The 24,921-nt window shown below is 37.7% G+C and overlaps 3 protein-coding genes across 4 annotated transcripts; 1 reads left to right on the plus strand and 2 right to left on the minus strand.

Moving 5' to 3' along the window:
• Positions 1–5,774: 5,774 nt before the first annotated feature.
• LOC108225175 (protein PIN-LIKES 3) lies at positions 5,775–10,754 on the plus strand. 2 transcript variants are annotated; one of them, XM_017399994.2, is made up of 11 exons: positions 5,775–6,117; positions 6,204–6,283; positions 6,659–6,783; positions 7,775–7,896; positions 8,092–8,322; positions 8,916–9,008; positions 9,151–9,251; positions 9,510–9,562; positions 9,857–10,042; positions 10,322–10,433; positions 10,524–10,754. In XM_017399994.2, exons 1-11 carry the CDS (start codon positions 5,983–5,985, stop codon positions 10,570–10,572), a joined length of 1,287 nt encoding a protein of 428 aa, XP_017255483.1. In that variant the 5' UTR covers positions 5,775–5,982; the 3' UTR covers positions 10,573–10,754. The 2 variants fall into 2 exon arrangements, with proteins under 2 accessions (XP_017255483.1, XP_017255484.1); XM_017399995.2 differs by having other exon boundaries at positions 5,776–6,117; positions 10,322–10,621.
• A 2,162-nt stretch (positions 10,755–12,916) lies between these two features.
• On the minus strand, positions 12,917–16,382 carry LOC108226525 (mitotic spindle checkpoint protein BUBR1). Its single transcript, XM_017401494.2, has 11 exons — positions 16,078–16,382; positions 15,936–15,995; positions 15,438–15,582; positions 15,199–15,356; positions 14,377–14,458; positions 14,195–14,261; positions 14,076–14,130; positions 13,725–13,893; positions 13,521–13,600; positions 13,200–13,277; positions 12,917–13,132 (listed from the first exon to the last, which is right to left on the minus strand). Exons 1-11 carry the CDS (start codon positions 16,272–16,274, stop codon positions 13,069–13,071), a joined length of 1,155 nt encoding a protein of 384 aa, XP_017256983.1. The 5' UTR covers positions 16,275–16,382; the 3' UTR covers positions 12,917–13,068.
• Positions 16,383–23,279: 6,897 nt separating this feature from the next.
• Positions 23,280–24,506, minus strand: LOC108225669 (uncharacterized). Its single transcript, XM_017400596.2, has one exon. It carries the CDS (start codon positions 24,504–24,506, stop codon positions 23,280–23,282), a length of 1,227 nt encoding a protein of 408 aa, XP_017256085.1.
• Between the last annotated feature and the right edge of the window lie 415 nt (positions 24,507–24,921).

Raw genomic sequence — 24,921 nt, forward strand, 5'->3', positions numbered from 1 at the left:
TTATTACCGTACCAAATTCAAATATTTTACGAGCCGAACTCGAGTAGTTTACGAACAGTTTGGTTTGTTTACACTCCTAGAAATCTTCATATATATATTGTTCATTTATTATATGTATTATTGACTTTTAGTTAAGAGTTTCACTAACCATGTAAAACTCTTAACTAAAAGTCAATAATACATACTCCCTCCTTCCCATTTTAATTGTCCTGTTTTGACTTTCAACGGTCAAATTGACTAATTTTTGACCAAGTATATAGAACAAATTTGTTATTATTTTAAAAAAGTAAAAGTTACATTTTATAATATATTGTATGTACTTTATAAAGATATAATTTTTTTAATTTTTAGAATTGTATTATATGTGTAAATTTCAGTCAAAGTTCGGTCAATTTGACCATTTAAAAGTCAAACTGGACAATTAAAATGGGAAGGAGGGAGTATAATAAATGAACAATATATATGAAGATTTCTAATGAGCATTTATCTTGTCTATAATTTTATAGATAGCCAACCTTCTAGTGTTCGCTCTTCGCTATATTTACTATTTAGCCAACTTTTTAGAGGCAAGATTGCACATAATGTATTCGATTTATAACAACTTTCAAGAATAATTATATATCCTTGTTAAATTATAATCAATATCGTCAAAGCACGATGTCTTATAATTGCAACAAATTTTACATAAATGTCTTACATGTTAGAATTTTGCCAATACACAACCCATAGACAAAACCGTTGTAAATGCTCTGAGAGAGCGAAAGCATTCTTAAAAACATGATTCAGATAAGACCCTAACTTTGATAATAGATGTCTAAATACTTTAATAATAGAGATTAAAATAACCTAGATCTGATTACATGGTAAATTTTGTTAATTTCAATGAAAGTTAATGTAAATTTTTTATAATATATAATTTATTTATTATGATTGAATAAAATGTGAAAATGGCTTCCTCCCCATGAGGATGAAACTCTCCTGGATAATGAATATTTCAAACTTGTTCTATCCCAGAACACGTGAGGAAGAAACTCTCCAGGGTAATGATTATTCTAAACTTGTTTTATCCCAAAACACACTATATTATTTGGTTAATGAGTTATTAGAGCATCTCCAACGGCGTTGGCTATAATCGTTGGCCAAATGAGACATGTAAGATATTATGTAAAATTTGCGAAACGTGTAAGACATTTTACTTCAATGGTATTGGCTATATTGGTTGATCATAATTTAAAAATAGTATGTTATTAATATTTTAGATTGTTAAAATAGAATATATCAGTTCAATATGGTAATAAATGATGTGCAATCTTCTTACATATTTGTTACAGACTTGTAGAGGTTCGACAAATTTAGCCATCTATAGTAGGTTGGCTAAAATTATAAATAACAGTTGAGCATGGTTGGAGTATGAGTTTTTCGTGCGGTTGGCTAAATTTTTTGTTTCAAGTATGCTAACTCACATTTTAGCTAAGGGTTTTTAACAGTGGGAGATGCTCTTGTATTACCTTCTCTTCTAAGATGTAACTTTGTTAACATAATTAAGAGAGCTAATATGGAGAAAGATGTCTCTTTTGAGAGTCGAGAAATAGGCACCTGAGAAATAGACTCCACTTCAATATTTCTGAAGTCACGGAGTAAACATATATAGATGAATAAAACCACACGAGAGCTTTGCATGCTGCAATTTCAACAGACCACCAAACCCGAACTCATTTTGTTGCTGATCATTGTCCTGGCCACTATTCTAAGCCCAATCCATCCTGCATCTGATTTTGAGGCATCTAAATATATCTGGATCAACCCAATGACGATGCCACCCTCTTGTTGTGACTTTGCAACACTCTCCTGGCAGAAACCGATCTCTGATTTATAAATGTAGCTTATTCAAGTGACTTTTTATAATTTGAATATATGAGAATGTATAAAATCACTTCAAAAAATAATTCATAATATTTTATTATTATATTAGTAATTTATATATCAAATAAATTATAAATATAAAAAATTATGTTAATACACAGTTAAAGTAATATTTCACTTATAAGCAATTTTATACTTAGTAATAAATTAAGCCAAAGAGCGTCTAACACTTGTTACGTTGATTTATATGATTAATTTTTTATTTATACTTTCCTTACGTTGCATACAATTGAAAGCCTTCTTCAGTCGATTGTCTAAATTTCAAAATTTCTTTTTAACAATTTAGTTAACTACTCCCTCCGTCCTAATCATTTGTATACATTTGGTCAATACACCTAAACTAAGAAAAAATGTAAAAAATAAATAAAGTTAGATGGAAAATGGGTATAGTGATAGGACCCATTTATATTAATAATAAATTTGAGATAGTGGAGGAAAGTAGTGAGTATAATAATGTTTATAATATTATAGAATGGAGATAGGGGGAAAAAAATAGTTGGTGTAATAGTGTTTGGTATTATTAAAGATTACTATTTTTGGAATGTATAAAAATGATGGGACATCCTAAAATAGAAACTGTATAGAAATGAATAGGACGAAGAGAGTAATTTATTTATTAAATTAAAAGTATGTTTTTGATTATACTTTTTCTGGTTTTAAAATCGAAACCGAACGAATTTTTAACCAGAGTTTTAAAACCGAAATCGAAACCAACGATTTAGTTGCGGTTTTCAATTTTTAAAACCGGTTGCGGTTTCGGTTTTCCGAAGCGGAGGTTTGCTCTACCCCAGTGATGATTGATGAGCAAGTGAGCACCACAGTTTCACAATCTTCCAAGAAAGGAAGCTTCGGGCCTTCCTCAGCCAAAAAGGAGTGTTTGAAGGTGAGCTTCCTCTTCCTTGTGCACCTGTGATACCCTTTTCAAGCAAGGTCCCGCTACCAGTACCGTCGCTTTTACTACGACTAATCCACATTTTCACATGTGTTCTTTTTCCCAACCCATAAAAACACGTACCGCTAATAAATCAAGGACGTGTTTGTCTGTAAGATTTTAATTTAATGATTTTATTTTATTTAAATTTAAAGAATTAAAAAGTTATAATACACTTTCATGATAATATTTTTAAACTTTAAAATAAATAATAGTATATTCTAGATAGTTTTCTCTAATAAATATGATCCTAGGACCGCAAAATACCAATTTCGAATTCTAAGCAGTTTGTGGTTCTAGAACAAGGAAAAATTATTTTATTTTTTTGAAAAAAAGAAATTAATTCATTAAATAATAGCCATACGGCATCTACACGAATGATCGAGTCGAACAAACATAGAAAACATTAACATGCCTGTCTTCATAGCCAATATGAGACAAATAAGCGATGTTGAAATTGACGATGGTACATGTATAGATCCTTGCTCTGTGTTCATCATCTTTTTCAAAAACTCCATTTGAGCTATCAACCACAAATGCAATTCTCGAAGGCTTTTATCGATGAATCCAAACCAACTCTCACAAAAGAGGAGAGAAAAATCACACACTCTCACCAGGGAGAGAAATCAAATTATAATCAAAACAAACTAGAGAAAATCCAACTAAAAACTAAAGCAATTAGATCTGCACCACGACACGTAGGAGATAATCGATCCACCCACAAATCCAAAAAACCCTCTTGAAGCGAATAAGAACGAAAATCAAAAGTTCCGGTGATATAGATCTAAGAAATTTTCCCTCTTGAAGAAGGAGATTTATTAAGAAAATCAACGAAAAAGCAAGAACAATAAAAACTAGCAATCAAACAAAAAGATTTGAGGCTTTCCACCGGAAAACCGATGGAAGCCCCGTCGGGAATGAAAAGAGGGAGGCGGCTAGAGAGAAGAGAGAAAAAGAAAACTAGCCACTTTATTCCTTTTGTTTATTGGTCGGCGAGTGCACAGAACAAGGAAAAATTATTAATCAAGAGTTTTAAAGAGTTTCCGTACGTTTGGTAACCGATGTCATACGACTGCGTGGTCATAGTTTTACCAGTTGAAAATTTATGGTGAAAATAGGCAGTTTAAATGGAATGATCACTCAATATATACTCTTTCTGTTTTTTTTATATGACGTTTTGACTTTTAACACACATTTTTAAATATTTTGATCGGGTAGTTAAAAATATTATTTTTTGAATTTTTTTTTTCTGAATAATTATATATAATCAAAATTTTTATTCAAAAAGAAAAAATTCAAAAAATAATATTTTTAACTACCCGGTCAAAGCACTTAAAAATGTGTGCCAAAAATCAAAGCGTCATATAAAAAAACAGAGGGAGTATATGTTTAAATGGAATGCTCTCAACATATTACTAGAGTATTAATTTATCAATTATATATCTGAATTGCAAATTATGAGAAGACAAGTGATAAAGTAATCTAAAATATCTTGTGGTTTTCACATGCACCGTAAATACTGAATAGAAACATCAAATCCAATAATGGCGCAGATATTTTCTGTCTTGTACTACTACAACTCCGCCTAACAAACTCACTCGAGTATAATTTACGTTTATTCCCAAATTAAATGTTATTTTGACTGTTAAATATATTTTGAGATGTAAAAAATATAATTTTTATTTATTATATGAGAAATTATGAATGATATCATTATGTAATTGGTTTCTCTAAATGGTACCATTTCGTGTTTTTGACTTACAGGTGGTACCACTCAGTATATAATCCGTTAAAAATACTAACATTCCGTCCATCAAAACGTTAAAAACGTTAGTTGATCGTATTTATTTTGTATTTTCCTTTAAAAAACACATAAATACAACTGATATCCGTATTTTCCATATTTGTGTTCTTGTATTCTTGAAGATTAAATAACTTTTTGATCATGTTGCCGGTGTCCGTTTTAAGAGCATGAGTAATCAAATTGAAACTTAAGACGAGCTCTATCAAAATGAAATTAACAAAAAAAGATTAAACCTTGCAAAGTAACATTGGTTGTTTATTTAGTTAAGATAGTGTTTTTAGATGATTTTATTGTGTTCTGATTATGTCAATATGATTCTCGACCTTATTTAGGCAGTCATCAAAAACATTACATTTAGCATACATGTTAAGAATAGCCTTGTAAACAAATTGGCAGGAATTATGACCTAGCTTGACAACCAGACTGTGAAGGGTTTTGCCTGGTTTAATGTCTGAAATAGCAGCACATGACTTAAGCATGGTGGCAAGGGTATGATGATCTGAATTATACCCAGCTGAATTCCCAAGCTAAATATGAGTTCTGTTGCTTTTCCGAAGCTTCATATATAATGCCAAAGGTCTGGTGTAGTCCCGCGACCTCTCTTTATGTTTATGGTCTGATTGTGATCACGAAGCTTTACGCGATGATGAATGCTGTGATGGATAGAGCTCGTTTCAAGTTTCGATTTAGTTACCCATACTCTTATAACAGACACCGGCAACATGATCAAAATATTGTTTAATCTTCAAAAACTCAAGAACACAAAAAAAAATACGGATATCAGTTGTATTTTATGTGTTTTTAAAGGAAAATATAAAATAAATTGGTCAACTAACGTTTTTAACGTTTTGATGGACGGAATGGTAGTATCGTTGAAAGATCATAAACTGAGTGGTACCACCTTTAAGTACCACCTTTAAGTCAAAAACACGAAATGGTACCATTTGGAGAAGCTAATTACACAACGGTACCATTCATAATTTCTTTTATTATATTTCAAAAAATAAATTTGAACAAAAATTTAACATCTATATCTTTGTTTAAAAAAATAAAATAAATTTTGTCTTAAAATATCTTTTATCATCTTTACGTTTAAAATATTTAAATTAAGTGTATTTTGATACACAGAGTACTTTCATGTACGTATGCTCCCAATTTGTTGGACGTAGTTGTTTCCGTGCCATAATTCTTAGTAGCACTGTACTAGCATAATTCAATAGCTTTGTTATACAGCACTTGAATATATAGATCATAAGGACAGCTCGAATCAGCATATTTCACAGCGTTACACAATATTCTTGAATTCATCAAAATTATTACAGAGATGGAGCTATTAAACCTATTTGTTGCTGCTTCAATGCCGGTGCTCAAGGTGCTACTTCTAACTGCACTCGGCTCGTTTCTAGCACTAGACACCATCGATTTACTCGGAGAGGATGCTCGTAATAGTATGAACAGGGCAAGTTTAAGTACACAGAATTCTATTTTTAGTAATTTTCTTCTTGTTTCTATTTTAACAGATTTCATAGTTGTGTTGGTGCACAGATTGTATTCTATGTTTTCAGCCCAGCACTTATCGGTGGCAACTTGGCAAACACTATTACATATGAAAGCATGATTAAGCTGTGAGTTTCTTTTGCTGCTACATGTGTCTTCTGTTAGAATACGATATGATCTTGGTAAGACCTCCTCCCAACATCTCGAGGTTTTGGAGGAATCGGTCACTTAATATGATATCAGAGTTTAGCCTGATGGGAGACTCGAGTTGGACTCTCTGTGACCCTCTGTCATCACAGACTACCTAGATCCTCACTAATAGTTTCACATACCATGATTTCTTTTTCACCACCAAAGTCTCTGCACATATATAAAATTGATTAGTACTTGAAAGCAATTAGGCTACAATCAAAGGAATTATCATTTAAATTCTTGATTTTAATCAAACTAATTAAGAGTAAGTTCTTCTGATTTAGTTGCTTTGCTTTGTTTGCTATCTATAGGTGGTTCATGCCTGTAAATATCCTCTTCGCATTTATTGTTGGTTCTGGCCTTGGTTGGATGGTTAATCTGCTGACTAAACCTCCACCGCATCTTCGGGGACTTGTTATAGGTTGCTGTGCTGCCGGTAAAGCCATTTCTTTTTAATGCTACTTGAGAAGATGAAGATGTATTTAGTAATGTAAAAAAATTATAGGTTACTGGTTCATAAAGTTTACGTGTACTAGTAATAATATCAATCTAGCTATGTTGCAGAGGAGATAGAGAATGTGTTAATATTAGAATCCCCTGCCTAAGGAATAATTGTTTCACTGTCATTTTGTCATCCAAAAAAAAAGTTTATTCGTGAGGTTGGGAAACATTTGACAACTACAGGGCTGAAGATTAGAAGTGCAGCAATATACAAATGCTGGAGGATCATGTGTGTGATAACCTACACTTACACAATCTCACCAGTCTCAAGCTATGCTACCAACTTGTACAACCCAGGGAAACATTACTAGGGGAGATGTTATTAAGGGGGTGTTTGGATGGTAGATGGGAATGAGGGGTACGAGAATGAAGGGTATGGGATTGAGTATCCCATGGGGTGTGGAAGGAATAATTTACCCATTAAGTGGGAATGGAGTTTCCATTCCATACCACAAAATGGCTAATCAAAACACTAACACATGGGTTTATGGTTCCGATTCCTGGTAACCAGACGACGCGACTTGTTTTTCACAACTGCATAATTAAAAACACGAATAGTGTTTAAAAGATGAGTTACATGTGGGGTGCAAACAGGGCTGCCCCTGAACGGTGGGCAATATGGACGATCGCCTCGGCCCCAAAATATAGAGGCCCTTTTTAGTATTGAAAATTTTGCTTATACTATATAGTTGTAGTGCACTTGTCCGGCAACTATTAGTGTTTCAGATTATGACTTATATTTTCTAGATTGTAAATGTGATTGTCAACAGCTGAACTTAAAAATTGCTTATATGATCAAAAGGTTTTTTTTTTTTTTTTTTTGACAGTTATATGATCAAAAGGTTGAATGGCTTAGCTATACACATTTTTATTGTACTAGTTAATTTGAAATTACCATTGAATTCTCCATCATCTGATGATTACAGGAAACCTGGGAAACATTCTAATCATTATCATCCCAGCAGTTTGTAAAGAAAGCGGAACCCCTTTTGGAGCTGCTGATGTCTGTAGTACATACGCAATGGCTTATGCTTCACTATCAATGGCGGTATGTATGCATTTTGTAAACACATATGTCTATCTAACTTTAAACTATCTATGCCTCTTTTTATTATGATAAGAAGAGTTTCCTTCATATACATATGGCAAGAAGCATAAGTCTGAAGTTTAAATAGCATGCAGGTGCATTACCTGCACTATGGCAAGAAGCATATATCAATGTCATTCTCTTGTTGCGTTTCAGATTGGAGCTATTTATCTTTGGGTATATGCATATAACGTTGTGCGCATATCTGTAGAGGCAAGTTTAAAACAAGTAGGGAAAAATGGGTCTTCTGTCGGCAACTCTTCAATAGCATCATCCATGACAGAGCCGATAGGCTTCAGTGAACCACTGCTTTCTCAGGTTGACGCTGTAACAATTGAACACAACACAGAAGCATTGCCTCTCGCTAGGTTTGAAAAAAAGAATCAGGTTGCTCACTGTTTTAAACTCTCTTTATGTCAATTTTCTTGGTTTAAATTATACTAAATATAACATATTGAAACAAGGAAAATCATATCTGCATTCACTTTTGGGGATGTCTGATCCTTCTTATTAAATCATGTTTCACCTATGCACATTACATGCCAGATCAAAATACATATACCTAACTATGTCTATAATGCAGCGCAGTTTATACCATCAGAAAAACAATTAAGAATACAAGGTCACTCCCCAATATTTGGTTTTGACCAAGCTATGCAAAGGTGTAATCCTAATATGATATTGCTAGGCTGCTTTCTAGCATTATCAGAACTATAGAAGCATTGTTAGAACTATAACATGGCAGAAGAGGCTGTACTCTGGTAACTTGAATACTAATTGACGCTTATTCATGAATGAAAGAAAAAACATTATTTTATCACTGTTTATTTGTTCGACCATGTTAAAATATAATGATCTTGGTTCCACATGTTTGCTAAGAAAACATGTAAATCTTTGTTTGCGTCCTGTAAATTTATTTTATTGTAACTGTTATATGTTTCTTAGAAGGAGATATACTTATTTGAGGTTTTGTCTTATAGTTGTCACTCACAGATAAAATAAAGCATTATATGTTGGAAATATCACAAACTCTCAATTTGAAGAAGTTATTTGCTCCTTCAACCAATGCAGCGGTAAGAATCAAATAATTTTTGCATCTTATAAAGTGTAGGTTACACATATGACTCGATGGTATATGTTAACATATATATTGTTATAGATTGGACAATACAATACTTCAGGTAGCAATATAATACTTGCATTTCACTTTTCCAGATTGTAGGTTTTGTAGTTGGAGTTGTACCTTGGCTCCGAAAATTGATGATTGGTGATACAGCTCCTCTCCGTGTAATCGAAGACTCCACTATTTTACTAGGGTAAAAGTTCACCCACTTAATTGCATTTGCATCAAATAATCTAGCCTTGTAGTAGATGATTTATATTACTATGATTTCTATTGAAGTTGTTTAGAACCAAAGGACCAAAACAGGATTACAAAAAAGTATAGTTTCATAAAGTTTCCAAGCATGTATGGATTAGTTTTGATCTAGTCCATTTCTAACTTGCAAAAAGTTGTATTTGATTCCTTGTGTTCCTTTATTCTAAATTTATTCCAATAATCTCATTGGATGCAGGGAGGGAGCCATTCCAGCTCTCAGTTTGATAATTGGAGCAAACCTTCTCAGAGGTAATAAGCGTCATAAATTCAATTTTTCCGTCCGTGAATTTGTTAATCTGGTACTAATCAAGCAAATATGTGATTAACAACATGGAAAATTTACATCTACTATTGTTCGAAAGCAAAATGTTACAAGTAGTTTCAACTATACAAGTGCTCTATTAATATATACAACTAATTGCAAAATAAAAAGTAGCGGGAAAAGTTGTTACTGTTGATCACTAACTAGCTAGCCTATTATGTCAACATAATTTCCTGCTGTATATGTTAATAAAAGAACTCTGTGATGTTCCATGAATTTAGGTTTACGCGCAACAGGAACTCAGAAATCCATGGTTTTTGGCATAGTGGTTGCTCGTTATATAGCCCTTCCTCTAGCAGGCATTGGCATCGTCAAAGGTTTAATGCGGCTTAATTTGGTGAAGGCAGACCCTTTGTACGAGTTCGTGCTTTTGATTCAGTACGCAGTTCCACCTGCTATGAATATGGGTATGAGTCAATTATATGCTATAAATGTTCTCTTAAAAACTCTGTACCATTTGGACAAAATATTTTCAGTGTTCATTGTGGGAGTTCCTATTTTCAGTTGTTATTTCTTTTAATGATTTCGATAATAGAATAGTTGTCCCATGTTGTTTTTGTTTTTACATCTGTTGACACTTAAAAAAATCAACCTCGTATTCTAGTCTATTCTAGCGATAGACTTATTTAGACGTAATCTCCATGTCACTTTACTTGGTGCCATAACTTGTCTGTTTTACGTCGCAGGTACCATTACACAGATGTTTGGATCTGGTGAAACTGAATGCTCTGTTATTATGCTGTGGACTTATTCTTTAGCTTCTATCTCACTCACATTATGGTGTACTTTCTTCTTGTGGTTAGTTTCTTCATCTGTTTAATTTCAAACAATCCCCACTAGGAGATGGAGATATTAATTTTTATTATATTTTCTCATATATGAAAATAGTGCATTGACCGGAACATTCAAAATAAAGTGGCGATTTCTTAGCTGCTAACTTCTTATAAGAAAGAGAAGTAGAGCTCAGGGCCATTAGTGTGCAAACTTATTGGGGGTGTTTGTTTACACTTTTTAAGCTCAACTTCTGATTTATAAGTTAGAAGCACTTATTTCTACTGTTTGTGTAAAAAGTCAAGAAGCACTTATAAAAAGCTAGAAATGCTAGCTTTTGTTTCGGGACTTCTACTTATTTCCCAAACACTTTAATCACTTATAAGTCTTAGCTTGCTTCTAACTTCTACTCTACTTTTTTATTTTAAGCAAGAAATACTTATTTTAAGCTCCCCAAACGGCCCCATTATTTGGCTTTACCTTCTCTTATCCTTTTCTATATAGGCAATTTTTAATTGTGTGCGTTCACCGGAACAGAGACTCATTGGCACAACAAAGAATCATTTTATAGAAAACTTTTGCTCTTAAAACAAAGAGCTTGTGCATCTGGAAGGAGGATTCATGTAATTAAAATAATGTTCCTCTCATCCTTGTACAATTAACATATAAAGAGGGACAACAAAATTAAGTAGTGTCTCACAGGTACTAAAATTATTCAAGCATAACAATCGTAAGTGCACAAGTAAAGCTGAAGTTCATATGACAACCAGAAAAACCTGAGAACCGTTGTTGTACAAAATTTTAAGAATTGCCGAACAATGAGCCTAATATTGCCCCAAGTTTTTAAAACCTGATCCCCACAGAGTGGGGCTGAAGATTGGATTAATCAAATGCCAGAAGGTAAGAGGTTATCAATAGCTAATGAGCCTACAAATAACTTATCATTTGAGGGCCCTGTTCCGTTGAACACCCCGCACACCCTCAGGCCCGGCTCTGCAAATAACAGATCCAGACCACCTTCAACCAAATAAGGGGCAGCTGATGACATTTGATTAGGTGTCCACTCAGAATATTCATGCCAGTTCTTTCGCTTGCTTACCCCCTGCCCCCGATTCTTCATTTGAAGTCCCTAACAACCCGCAATGAAATGCCAAAGAAGATATATACTTGGAATAAGATATAGCAGTATATACAGGAATAAAAATGTGAAGACCCTGAAGCCCATAGTCTCCGGCAAAGAGTGCTTGCTTAGTTAAAGCACAAAGATTTAAAGGATGTCTAGAAAACTATATCATATATAAAGCAAACAGATCACATGTCCACTGTTGTGGAGTAACGAGTAGCCCCCCTCAAGTACCTTCAGAGCTCTATACCAGAGGGTCATTGTATCTGCAGTTGAGATAATTTATTTATACTACCTTAAGAACAGTCAAAACATAACTGATATTTGTAAATGGGTAAACAAAGGTTCAGGTCCTGACAAATGATAATCCTATACTAGTTCATACTATCAGCGAAAAGAAATTGTTGATGGCTTGATCCTAAGATTTTGATGCATACACAGGGTCGTTACAATGTCGAGCAGAAAACGGACTCATTTTAGGATTTTCTGTCGTGCAGCGATTTTTTATGTCGGATATATGTTACTAATAATCATTGTTCAATTCCAACACCTCATAAGTAAAACATTTCTTTTCTTTCTTTTGAGTATTATCCGAGTACGTATATAGAAATAAATTCAGTTGGAAATTCCACATTTGCCTCTATTTTTCTTAAAAGTATTATTTATTCTAATTTATACTTTGCATCAAAAATTTGATTTTTACTATTTCTTGATAAGTTGAGTTAAGTTTCATAGTCAATAGTTCCAATCTTGTCAAGAGCTATCCTAAGTTACTCCCTCCATTCCGTTTTAGAAGTCCGGTTACCTCCTTCATTCCATTTTAGATGTCCTATTTGAAAACCTTTTTTCTATCTCAATTTAGTTATTCATTTCTATATATAGTTATCAACAATTTTTCCCAATCTGTTAATGTTGTGTTGTGTTTGGTTAAGGTGAATGAAAATGGAGGGAATTGATAGAGATTTAAACTATAATTTAGTTAAATGTGTAATAATTTCATTTCATCCACCAATCCATTCATGTCACCCTTAACTATACAACTCAAACCCTCCACTTTGTGAAGGAATGCTCTTGTCCCTATTCTAATCCAAAATTGTCTAGTTATTTAAATGTAAATCTTCTTTAGTAAACAAATTCTTCACAAACCCTAACCAATTGTGATCTGCAGAGTTCACATAAAAATATTGCACATCCTGTAATGGCATGTTCGATACAAGCCTTCCCAACAAAATGAGCAAAAAATAAGCGCTATTCAATAACTTCTCCTATGTTTTAAGCAATTAAAACTATGGATTTTGGATGGAGTACCCAATTACACAAACTCAACAATATAGCTATCAGCAACAGCAGAGCTGCATTTTACCATCTTACATGTGGATTACTGAGAAATCCATCAAAGTTGCTCAATACAACATGAAAAATATATGGTTCAAGCAACGAATGTAATGACAATAGAAAGGGTATCGAGCTTTCAAGATTAAAGCTGATCAAATGTAGACTGTAGTAATTCAACACAAATAAAAAAGCACTATTCACTGATCATCGAGGTAGACAGCTTGGAGGAAAATGACGCAAGGGGCGTTCTCTCAACAGTTCTGTCTCCCTGTAAAACACAGTTGATTAGTAGGCTGTCAACAAGAAAATATGCTTTGTAATACACCGATTCTTACTTTTTCAGGTCCTTAATGTCCTTGTTTTTAAGGCGAAGGGCAGATGGCCTCTGATCTTTATTATTCGCGTTATTTGTCCTGTTAAACAGTTAGCAAGCAACCAGAAATTAGAAAAGAGTCATAGAACATACAGTAATATTATGTTATGTATTCTACTTGGTATGTATTGTAAGGTTGGAGCTTTAGGCATATTATATTTATGTATAATACTGATAAAGGTGACAATTAGTTGTATTAAAATGAACCGATGATAGTAAACCGTAACGAGAGATACTTTAAGGAGTATATAGAGTATATATACACAGGAACATTATTACTCACTCTTGGCATTCCTCATCCACAAAGACTTCAATGAAGGGTTTGACAGTTGCTACACCAATTGTATGACTAAATTTTGGGATCTGAAAATTTTTAAAAAAAAAAAAAAACAAGAATGGTTTAGCAAAAGAAAAAAGAAGTGCGGGGATAAGTATTATACCAAGTAAACGGCTTCAATGACAACTAAAATTAGTAAGCTAAAGCAACCTTATTTGCTGTCCACTTGGTAGGGATGGCATTATTCTCTTTATTTCTCTCTGCTCGAGGTCCAAGAGTGTGCCACGGTTTTACTTCTGATTTTGATAACTCTGATTGATGACCAAAACTGGCAGCAGAGTTGGCATCTGTGTAAACAGATAATGAAGTTCCCTGAGCCCTGAAAGCAAAATAAATAATCGGATTTTGAAGCATATCATGCAAGCTATCACCAATGACATGTTGTCAATCTTATCAGTGACATAGGTAAGCGAATGATATAATTGCTCACACAAATGAAAAATTCCATGGAACCTTAGTTGATTTACAAAATAAATTTTGTATTCTATAAATTATGCTCACCTATCTTGCTTCAGCCGTTTTCTAGAAAGACCAGAATTCCCAGTTGTTTGAATACCTGAAGAAGAAAGAATATGAGCTGGGAATTTAAGAACGGCGAGCAAGACAAAATTTTAACTTACGGTTTTCTCCCTTTGCCAAGACTGTTCCAAAGCTTCGAACTGGTAGACAATTTTCTGTAAAATCTTCCTGGAATTTAACAATTTAAAGAAAGTAAGCTCCTTTCTCCCAAGTAAAAGATTGAATAAATTACAGGCAACCTAAATTGGAGTGACATAACCAACTTAATAAATTACATAAGCACCTCTGTAGCTTTAGGGCTTCTCATTGAACGGGCAAGAAACTTTTTGAATGCTTCGTTCAACTTCTCAATTGGTTGAGCATTCCTAGTACATAACAAGTTACATTAAAAGGCTTAGAAGACAGAAAATCACAATTAGACTGGATTATGGGTAACTAATACAGGTATTTATCAGTAAAAAGGAAAAGAACTTCAAAGAAAAGCCAATGACACAAGCAACTTCAGTGCAATATGAAATAAACTTGCTATAATTGTTGTAATTACTCGCTCGAACAATATATTCTTACATATGTTGATATGTTGCACTCAGGAAATGAAATCAAGGGGGGATGAATGACATACGCACATTCAGTACCAAATAACATTTTTATGCCCAGAAAGAGGACAGGAAGTTTCATATTCAGTAAACAGAGACTCAGAAGTAAAAAACCCATTAAACAATCAATATAACTAGTTATAACCGGCTACCAGTGAGGAAACACGGCCATTTAAATGTTGAGAAGATACAGAAAGTTTAGTAACTGCTTCAAGTCCATGGAGAAGATCAATTCTCGCAGGGACAGAAAGAGATATCCGCAATGGAAAGTGAAAAGAACTCAACATCATATCACTATTTCAAGAGTAGATTAAGCTTTGATCTTTTTTAATTAATAAGTGATATACCCGAAGTTAAGGATTAATAGAACTTATTAGATATTTGGGCGAAGTGTTATTATATTGGGTTTTTAAAGAGTAAGAAGCATTACAATAGAATAGGAAGTTTGAAAAATCAGTAGATTAAATGGCCAAGAGAAATTATGTATCCATATTAAGATAGGAGCGTACCTCAATAGACCGCGATTGAATATGTCGTTTGCAGTTTTAATCTTGTTCTTTGCCTCCAATTGAGAAGCATATGATATGTAGAAGATCGCATGTGTCTGTCCAATTTCATTAGCATCCAGAAAACTAAATATTACTTCCGAATCAACACAATTCTCAGCCTGCAATGCCATTTTAAACACAACACATGAGCAATATAGGTTAGCATGCATTGTAAGAGCACCAATAAGTTGAGATCATACATATTCCAACCACACTTTGAGGTATCGAAGGTCATCCTTGTAGCGTGTATCATGCCAAAAGGCACGCACACATTGTTCATAAATCACGACGAGCCCCGAGCAATCTCCCCCTGGAGGAAAAGCCTCTTGAACCCATTTGATGCACCTTCGAAAAAATATCAAACTAGAACTGATCAAACCCATTAATATGTAAATAAAAAATACCACAAAACTAATGATTTTCGTACTAGGGAAGCCGAGCAAGTGACATATCAACTCAAAATTCACCCAAAGATTAAAAATAACTCTCGAAGTGGGACACATTAAACATTGTCAGCTGACAAGCAAAAGTTAAAAGTGTTGCCCACAAACTAAAGAATGAATAAGAAAAAAATAAATCAAAATCAGACCCAACAGGTATGTATTTGGACATCCACCAGGCAATCAAATCAGACCCAAAAGCAGGATATATATAAACCCTAGAATTAAGAAATAAAGTGAAATGCAAAAAACACTCACTCAATCCAAGGGTGGAGAGGATCATCACCGTCGTACTCATTAATAGCTTCAATCAACTTCCTATAATTTCATGAAAGAACTAATTTAACACAAAATTAAAGTCGAGCTTTCAATAAGTTAGAAAGAAAATGATTGAATTGACCTTCGATGATCGACAAGTGATTTCTTGAGATGATTATTGGATTGAGATCTGAGAGCGTGGTTAAGAAGAGTGACATTACGTCCTCTTTTCAATGGCCGGACGTTCTCCTTGTATAATTCCCATTCGTTGCCCGTCTCTTCTTTCGAGGCCAAGAACGCCGTCTCTGGATCCATCACCGTCGCCCCTGCTTTCTCCATTGTGTGTGTGTGCGTGAGAGAGAGACGTTTGTGTTCGGAGAGAGAAAGAGCCGTTTGTGTTTAGACCTAATTTGAAAATTTGAAATATGTGTCCGGCTCAGTACAAGAGCCTTCTTTATTTGGCGGCTGAAAATGTAGGGTTGGGAGATATACGAATAACATAAGTCACTTTTAATCAAAAAAAAACAAACAAACATAAGTCACTTCTCTTGAAAAATTATGTTAAATATTTATTTCTTAAAATAATAAATACTTAATTCATAAAGAAATAATATTAACCTGGAGATTTTTCATAAATATCTAAGTCTACAACGTTTGTTATAAAATATTATAAATTTTTAGAAAATGTAAAAATATGATCTTTCAAATAAATTTTGTAAAATATCATTTTCTAAAGAAATATAACAATACAGACGTTGCATTCGCACCCGTTTCTCCAACTTCTAGCAACCATATATGCAATCACAAATACAACTTAACATTATTGAAAACAACTCCACCAGCAACCATATATGCAATCACAAATACAACTTAAAATTATTGAAAACAACTCCACTAGCAACCATATATGCAATCACAAATACAACTTAACATTATTGAAAACAAATCCAACTAACTATACTGAAAGTAATCACAAATTCAACTAAAATGAGTACGCTCGTGGGACTAATTAACAAAAAATAATTAAATTAAATCTCTAATATTCATCAAACAACAACTAATACAACTAATTCTTAAAAACAAAAAAATCAAATAAACTAAAATTGGAACTTCAATTCTAATACAACTCTAAAAACAATCACATTAATACAATTATATTGGGGTCGTTTGAGTTAACTTAAAAAAAGTGATTTTTCACTTAAATTAAGGAAGTGGAGTAGAATTGAGAATTAAATAAGTTAATAAAATGTTTTGGAAAGAAATAGAAGCTGTGAGATAAAAGCTAGGTATCCTCGGCTTCTTAAAATTGCTTCTAATTATTCATATAAACAGGTCAAAAAGCAGAAGTTAAACCGCTTCGTTAAACCAAACAGGCTCATTATCCACACATTTTTTGTCGATTAAATCATTCGACCTCCCCTACGCTTTTCCGTTACGACCTCCCCTCCCACCTCGATTCATATACGATATCTTGTATATACCACCGTCTGATAACGCCAATCTCCGATCCCGGTCCTTCCTCCGCCGTGACTGTTGGTTCCGTGGTGCAGCTGCTGGATGGGAGCCTACAAAACAACGCCGGCGGGGGGGGGGGGGGGGGGGTTTGCCCCAAAGCGCCTCCGGCGTGAGAGTAAGCGTAGGTTTCGGAAGGATAAAGACTAGAGAAAGTGTGTTATCTATATGTGGTGGGTGAAGGTGTATGTGTGGTGGTTGCTGGTGGCTGGTGACTGAGAGTGTTTTAATGTATGCTGAGTGTAAGTGTGTGTGAGGATATGAGTGTAAAGAGTGAAGTTAAGTTAACCCCTAAACTCTTTATCCTTGGTCTATTTATAGGCCAAGGATTAGGGTTCAGGGGTGCGTACCTGGATCCTGGTCCTACACGTGTAGGGGTTTGATCCCCTACACGTGTCCAGGTGTCAGCGTAGAAGTAGTATTTTGGAATGTTCCCTGGCTTGTCTCTATCGCCAGTAGTTGACCGTTATGTTTGTCTTTATCGTGTCAGTCTGTGCCTTGTACAGCAAGTGTCGGCTGGTACGGGTGTGCCCGGGTAAGTTGTAAGCTTCGATGTACCCGGGTAAGAAGTCCTGCCGTGGTTGTGCACCCGGGTAAGATTGGGGATTGCCTCGATTGCCCTGTGTGGTAGTCGGTCTTACTGGTGTCGGGGCCCATGTATGAACCCGGGTAGGCAAGACTCGGGTTACACCATATCATTTGCCCCCCACTCCCTTATATAGGTTTCCTATGTGAGGGAGTAGAGTAGAGTTGCTGCTTTTGCTTTTCTGTTCGGGCATCCGGGTAAGGGGGTTTGCTCATGTTTCTGTACTCGGGTGAATCCGGGTAGAGGGTTTGCTTTTGCCCCCCTGTCCGGGTAGACCCGGGTGGAGGGTTTGTTTTTGCCCCCTTGTCCGGGTAGACCCGGGTGGAGGGTTGGAGGTTTTTGCCCCCCTGTCCGGGTAGACCTGGGTGGAGGGTTGGAGGTTTTTGCTTCTGAGTTCTTCCTTGAGTTCTCGGGGTCGAGGTTGGGTCCGGGTCTTGTGGGGGGGGTTGTACTCGGGTTTGAGGGGAGTCGAACCGATTGTTGTTCCTCGGAAGTCGAGGGGTCTGCAGCCGTTTTGTTTTTTGAAAATTGGAGTGGCGCGCCTTTTGAGGGAGTTATTATTACAACTGTAATAATTGCAGCTCAGCCAATGGGTTCCTGCCACGTAGGCGGTACTGGCTATAAGTAGGGGGTCTAACCCCCCATATCATTTTTTACTTTCACTTCGTTTCATTCTTGCTCTCATTTTCTCTGGGACTCGTAGTTGGGATTTTCGCCGGAGTTCTTTGCTGACATCTTGCCGCCGGAGTTTTACAATCTCCTCTTTTCGGTTTCCACTCAAGTAAGCCTCTATGCCTCATCTTCTTCCCTTTTCGACCATTTTCTTTACGAGTATATGCATGTACGGATCCGTTGAATCGTAACCGCTTGTAGCCTTCCGATCCTGAATGTTGTGTTTTGTGTTTGGATTTGTTTTGCGAAAATGTTAGTTTGCAAATATGTTTATGTTTGAATGTGTTTTTGGTGGATTTTGGGCTTATAATCTGTGTTTGGAGCGGGGGGTTTTGGGTTTTTGGTTTCGGTTTGTCTGGGTTTGAGCATGAATGTTCTTGAGTGTATATGTGTGTATATGTGTATATCGGTTGGGGGTTTCAGTTTTGATTCTTGATTTGGATTTGAATTTTGTGTGGTGTCTGTTTGCGACTGTTGGGTTTCGCGGGGTCTCGAACTGAACCCGGGTAGGGTGATTGTGCCCGGGTTGGGTAGCTTTAGGACTTAGCTGTTTTAGGTGTTTATTGGTTGTGTATAACTGTGCATGGTAGGGCTTTTGACCCGGGTATTAGGATCCGTGTGGGAGTTTTGGTTGCTTTGTTTAAGGCTCATTCACAAGGTTTGTGCTGAATATGTGTACCCGGTTGCCATTGCTGTATGTGGTATTCTCCTCCCCACATAAATTTGAAAAAGGGGAGGGACCGGGTAGGTTTGTAAGGTTTTTGTGGTGTATATGCTTCCTTGGTGAACCCGGGTAGCTATAGTCGTACCCTAGTAGTTTCTTGGCTGGTTGTATTTCACATAGGTTTAGGACAGGATCCGGACCTATATAAAATTTGTAATAAAATTGGTTGAATGTTGAACTGACCTGGGCTCTCGTTTTCCTTTAGGTATATGGTCCGGATCCATAAGAGGGTCAGGAGAGATATTGTTGCCTTTTCTGGTGTACCCGGACAGTATTCAAGTGACAGTGAAACCGACGAGAATCAGTCTCTTGCGGACCGGGCCCGTGAAAAAATGGCTGAGAGGGAGGTAGCTTCATCCGGGGTTGTCTCTGAGTTCCAGAAGATATCCAAGACCGAGGGGAAGCAGGTTATCATGACCCCGGAAGGCATGTGGATGGACACGAAGTCCTACTTCATCACCAAGGCCCCTCTAGCGGATGAGAGGGAGTTTTATCGGGGAATCGCGTCTTTTTATAAGTTTAAGCACCCCAACGGTCCTCTGGGCCCTTATGATAAGAAGAAATTCGACGAGGAGTTTAGAACATACGCTGTTGCCCGGGCTCCGTATCCCGTTAGGAGTTCCTTTAGGGAATTGCCTTGGAAGGTTCAGGATCGATTGATCCGGGTCTCATTTCAGCTTCCGGATACGGTCGAATGGCGGTGGCCAGAACCCGAGGAGAGGATCTACCACCGGCCGGCTGACGGGTTTGTTCCAGTGTGGATGGAACACTTGAGATCCGGGTGGAATCCTAGGTGGCATCTGTTTTTTCGCCATCTATGCAAGTATGAGTATAAATGCTCCCCGATGCAGATCACTCCTAACGCGATCAAATGGATGACGTGGTTTCTTTGCGCTTGTAACAAAATGGGGTATCAGCCTACTCTCAAGTTGTTCCATATGCTTTTCCAATTTAAGAAGTCCGGGGAAAAGCCGTTGTATGAGCTCCGGTTCCGGTCCAAGGAATGTGGTTTGGGACCCGGGTTCCTGAAACCGGTGATGCATCAGACTTCTTTGAAGAATTGGAATCGCGAAATCCTGATGCTTAAGGGTCTTGATATTCATTATATGCCGTATCTGGTAACTGATGATAAGTTAGTGAAAACGAACTTCGGGGCCCCGGGTGCTTCTGGGGAATTCCGAGACCAGCTGATGGAATTTTGTGGGTGTCTCGGGCAGCAACTGACCCGGGATACTTTTATGCAATATGATAAGCTGCATGAATGGGGATGTAAGTTTCCCTTGTCTGTCTCCTTATATTCTTGTATTTGTGTGTTGTACCTTGCATTTGAAAATTTCCCCAAGTAGAACGAAACAGGTGGACCCGGGTGATGTTTACCCGGGTTGGTTGCTTAAATGGAGTGTTGCTTTGTTATTTGTATTTCGGCCCCTCCTTGGCGATCCGGGCATCTTTGTTGTCCGGGTTATCCCTTCTTTCTCTCGTACTTGTGTCTTTTGATTACTTGCTTGTCTATACTTGTTTATGTGACCCGGGTATTTACTTGTGTTTGCAGGCTTGCCGTACTTTGCTAAGGACGCCTGGAAGAAGATGGCGAACGATTCTTTTGCTGTAGCTTTAAGGAATTTGGGGGGGACCCATACAATTCCAAAACCTGCTTCTAAGTCCAAATCTGGATCGGGAAAAAACGATGAATCCGGATCCTCCCGGCAAGAAGTGACCGGTGGGGAGTCCAGTGTTGCTGCGGAAAAGGTTGCTCTCGGGGTGGCCGTGGAGGTCGAAGAGTCTGGCAGCCCGGATCTGGTTACCCGGGGGACAAAGAGGAAACAACCCTCGGCGAGGAAGGCTCCCGCGAAGGTTCCTAAGGCCAAGGCTGGCCGGGGTAAGGAGATAATGGCGGAGTCCGAGTCTGACACTGATGAGAGTGAGGACCCGGAGAGGGAGGATACCCGGGTTGTTCTTGGTGCTGGCAAGTACTCGGCCAGGGAGATAATCAAGTTGATGTCTGGTATCCCGACTGATGAGGACTGGGTGAAGATGGATGACACCGGGTTGGTGAATGTTTTCCGGGAGATCGGGAGTCTTTGGGGGCAGGTATATGTGGTTTGGCTTTCCTTCTCTTTTTATGTTGGTGCTCTGTTTTCTTTATTAACTTTATGGATCCGGGTTTGCAGCTTGGGGCTCGGCTGGCCGGGTTTAACACCATGGCCTTTGATGTTATCAAGTCGGAAAGGGATACTGCTGATGCGTGCGGGGAGAGGACCCGGAAAGCTGAGTCAAGCTTAGCTCAGGAGAGGTCGGCAAAGGAGAAATTGGAATCTGAGATGGATAAGCGGGTGAAGGAGGTCGAGACCCGGATGCAGGCCGAGTGGAAGAAGAAGGTAGACGATGCCGAGGCTCGGGCTGCTGATGCCGAAAAGAAGGCGTCCGGGTTCGAGGAGGAGGTGGGCACCCTGAAGAAGATCTTAGAGGAGAGGAAGGAGGCCGGGGTGGTCATCGCTGAGTTCCAGAAGTCGACAGCCTATGCTGATGCTCTTAACCAGGCTGCAGCGGCCGAGGTGATCCGGTGCTGGCATGTGGCCGAGCGACATATTAAATCTGACCCGGGGGCTAACCTTCAGAGCTTCATTGAGTTATATCTTGCTGCGAAGGATAACATAAAAGCCGGGAAGGGAGAACCTGAGCCTTACGAAGGCCCATCCCCTAGCTTTATTGCTCGTGCCAACCCGGATGTCTCCACTGCTTCGGATGTTCCTGTTGACCCGGGTTCTAATGTCAGCATTCCCCCGGCGAATGACCCTCCTGTCAATTAGTCCTTGTCTTCTTTGATTTTGAAAACGTTCACTGAAACGATCTTTTGTACTTCTGAATTTGTTTTGCTGGATTTGAATATTTGCCCGAGGTCTTTGTAGACCCGGGATTGTGGATGTTTGTTTTGATGCTCTTTATCAAATATTGTCTCGCCATTTTCACTCATGTGTGCTTTTTGCCTTGTGGATGCTTTTATCTGTTTTACATGATTGCTTGGATATGTTTCCACTTAGAAAATTTCTCTAAGTAAATAAGAATAGATGGACCCGGGTAACGTCTACCCGGGTTGACTGCTTTAACATGCTTGCACTTAGAAATTTTTTTAAGTAAATAAGAATAGATGGACCCGGGTAACATCTACCCGGGTTGATTGCTTTAACATGTTTGCACTTAGAAATTTTTCTAAGTAAATAAAAGTGGATGGACCAGGGTAACTTCTACCCGGGTTGAGTGCTTAAATGTGTTTGCACTTAGAAAATTTTCTAAGTAAATAAGAATAGATGGACCCGGGTAACATCTACCCGGGTTGACTGCTTTAACATGTTTGCACTTAGAAATTTTTCTAAGTAAATAAAAGTGGATGGACCCGGGTAACTTCTACCCGGGTTGAGTGCTTAAATGTGTTTGCACTTAGAAATTTCTAAGTAAATAAAAATAGATGGACCCGGGCAATCCTTACCCGGGTTGATTGCTTTATATGTGTTTGCACTTAGAAAATTTTTCTAAGGAAATAAAATAGATGGACCCGGGCAATGCTTACCCGGGTTGATTTCCCGGGGTGATTGCTTAAATATGTTTGACTTAGAATTTTTTCCAAGTAAATGAAATGGATGGACCCGGGTAGATCTTTCCCGGGGTGATTGCTTTAATATGTTTTTGGTTGTCTTAGAAATTTTCTAAGTAAATAACAATATAGATTCATTAGTAGCAAAAGACTTCATTGATATTCAGACGGTTACACAGCTTTGATAATGATCAAAAGTACATGATTGCTTTTTAGGGATATATGGTTGTCTTCTAGGATCCTTCCTGCTCGTTGATTTTACTGATAGAACTTCCTCAACCTAAGACCATGCCAGGTGTTGGGTACTTCTGACCCGTCCATATGCTCCAATTTGTAGGTGCCCGGCCTTAGGACTTCTTTGACTTTGTAAGGGCCTTCCCACTTAGGCATCAGCTTGCCAGTGTTGGTTGGATCAGAGGCTTCGGTGTCTCGTAGGACCAGGTCTCCTGTTTGAAAATTCCTAACCCGGGATTTTTTGCTGAAATGATCCTGGGTCTTCTCTTTGTACTTTTCCATTCTTGCGATTGCCTGATCTCGGACCTCATCTACCAAGTCCAGGTTGACCCGGAGTCCTTCTTCATTCGCAATTTCATCAAAGTTGATCGCTCTGTGGGAAGGTGACCCGACTTCGATTGGGAGCATTGCCTCCGTTCCATAGGCCAATTTGAAGGGAGTTTCTCCGGTGCTTGTCCGAGGACTAGTTCGGTATGACCAGAGGACATGAGGTAGTTCTTCTGGCCATTTGCTCTTGCTTTCTTCTAGCCTTTTTTCAATTCCTCTCAGGAGGATCCGGTTAGTAACTTCTACCTGGCCGTTTCCTTGAGGATAGGCGACTGAAGACTTTTTGTGCTTGATGCCCCTTTCGGCCAGGTAGCTTTCGAAATCCGACCCTATGAACTGGGGTCCATTGTCTGAGACCAGGACTCTTGGTAGCCCGAATCTCATTAAGATGTTATCCATGAACCGGATGACATCTTGTTGGTTGATTGTTCTCATTGCCTTGGCCTCGACCCATTTGGTCATATAATCAATGGAGACAAGCAGGTATCTGAGGTCTCCTTTAGCCCGGGGAAAAGGTCCCATGATGTCTATCCCCCAAACAGCAAAAGGGATCGGGGATAGAACTGAAGAAGGTAGGACAGGGCTTACCCGGGGTACGTTGCTGAACAGCTGACAGTTCTTGCATTTTTTCACAAATTCCATTGCATCCTGGTGGATAGTCGGCCAGTAGTACCCCTGTCTGATGATTTTGTAGGCTAAGCTTTTGGCCGACATGTGGTCTCCACATATTCCTTCGTGGACTTCTCTTAGACAATACTCGGACTCTTCTGGACCGATACATTTCAGGATCGGGGCTGAGTAAGTTCGTCGGAATAGGATCCCGCCTTCAACAAAAAACTTGGCTGCCTTAGCCTTCAGTCTTTGAGCTTTTCCTTTGTCTCCGGGTAACTCTCCCTTTTCTATGTAGTTGATCAGGGGAGTCATCCAGGTAGGGTCGTTGTTGATTTCAAAGATTTCTTCCTGCTCTATTGTTGGTTTGTGTAACTCTTCGAAATAGACTGAGCTTTCCAGGTCCGCCGAATTTTGGACCAACCTGGAGAGGTTGTCTGCTTCAGCATTTTCTTCCCTGTTGACTTGCAAAACTTTGCACCCGGGGATTAGAGTGAGGTAGCTTTTCACCAAGGCCTGATATCTGGTCAAAATTGGGTCTTTGGCGAGGTATTCCCCGTTTGTCTGCCTGACCACAATTTGCGAGTCGCTGTAGATGGTAAGGTTCCGGATTGACAAGGTCCGGACCAATTTTAATCCCGCCAACAGGGCTTCGTACTCTGCTTAGTTGTTGGTTGCTGCGAAGTTGAAGGAGATTGCTGTTTTGATTACAAACCCATCCGGGCTTTTC

Source organism: Daucus carota, chromosome 6 (assembly GCF_001625215.2).
Source record: "Daucus carota subsp. sativus chromosome 6, DH1 v3.0, whole genome shotgun sequence".
Taxonomy (NCBI): domain Eukaryota; kingdom Viridiplantae; phylum Streptophyta; class Magnoliopsida; order Apiales; family Apiaceae; genus Daucus; species Daucus carota.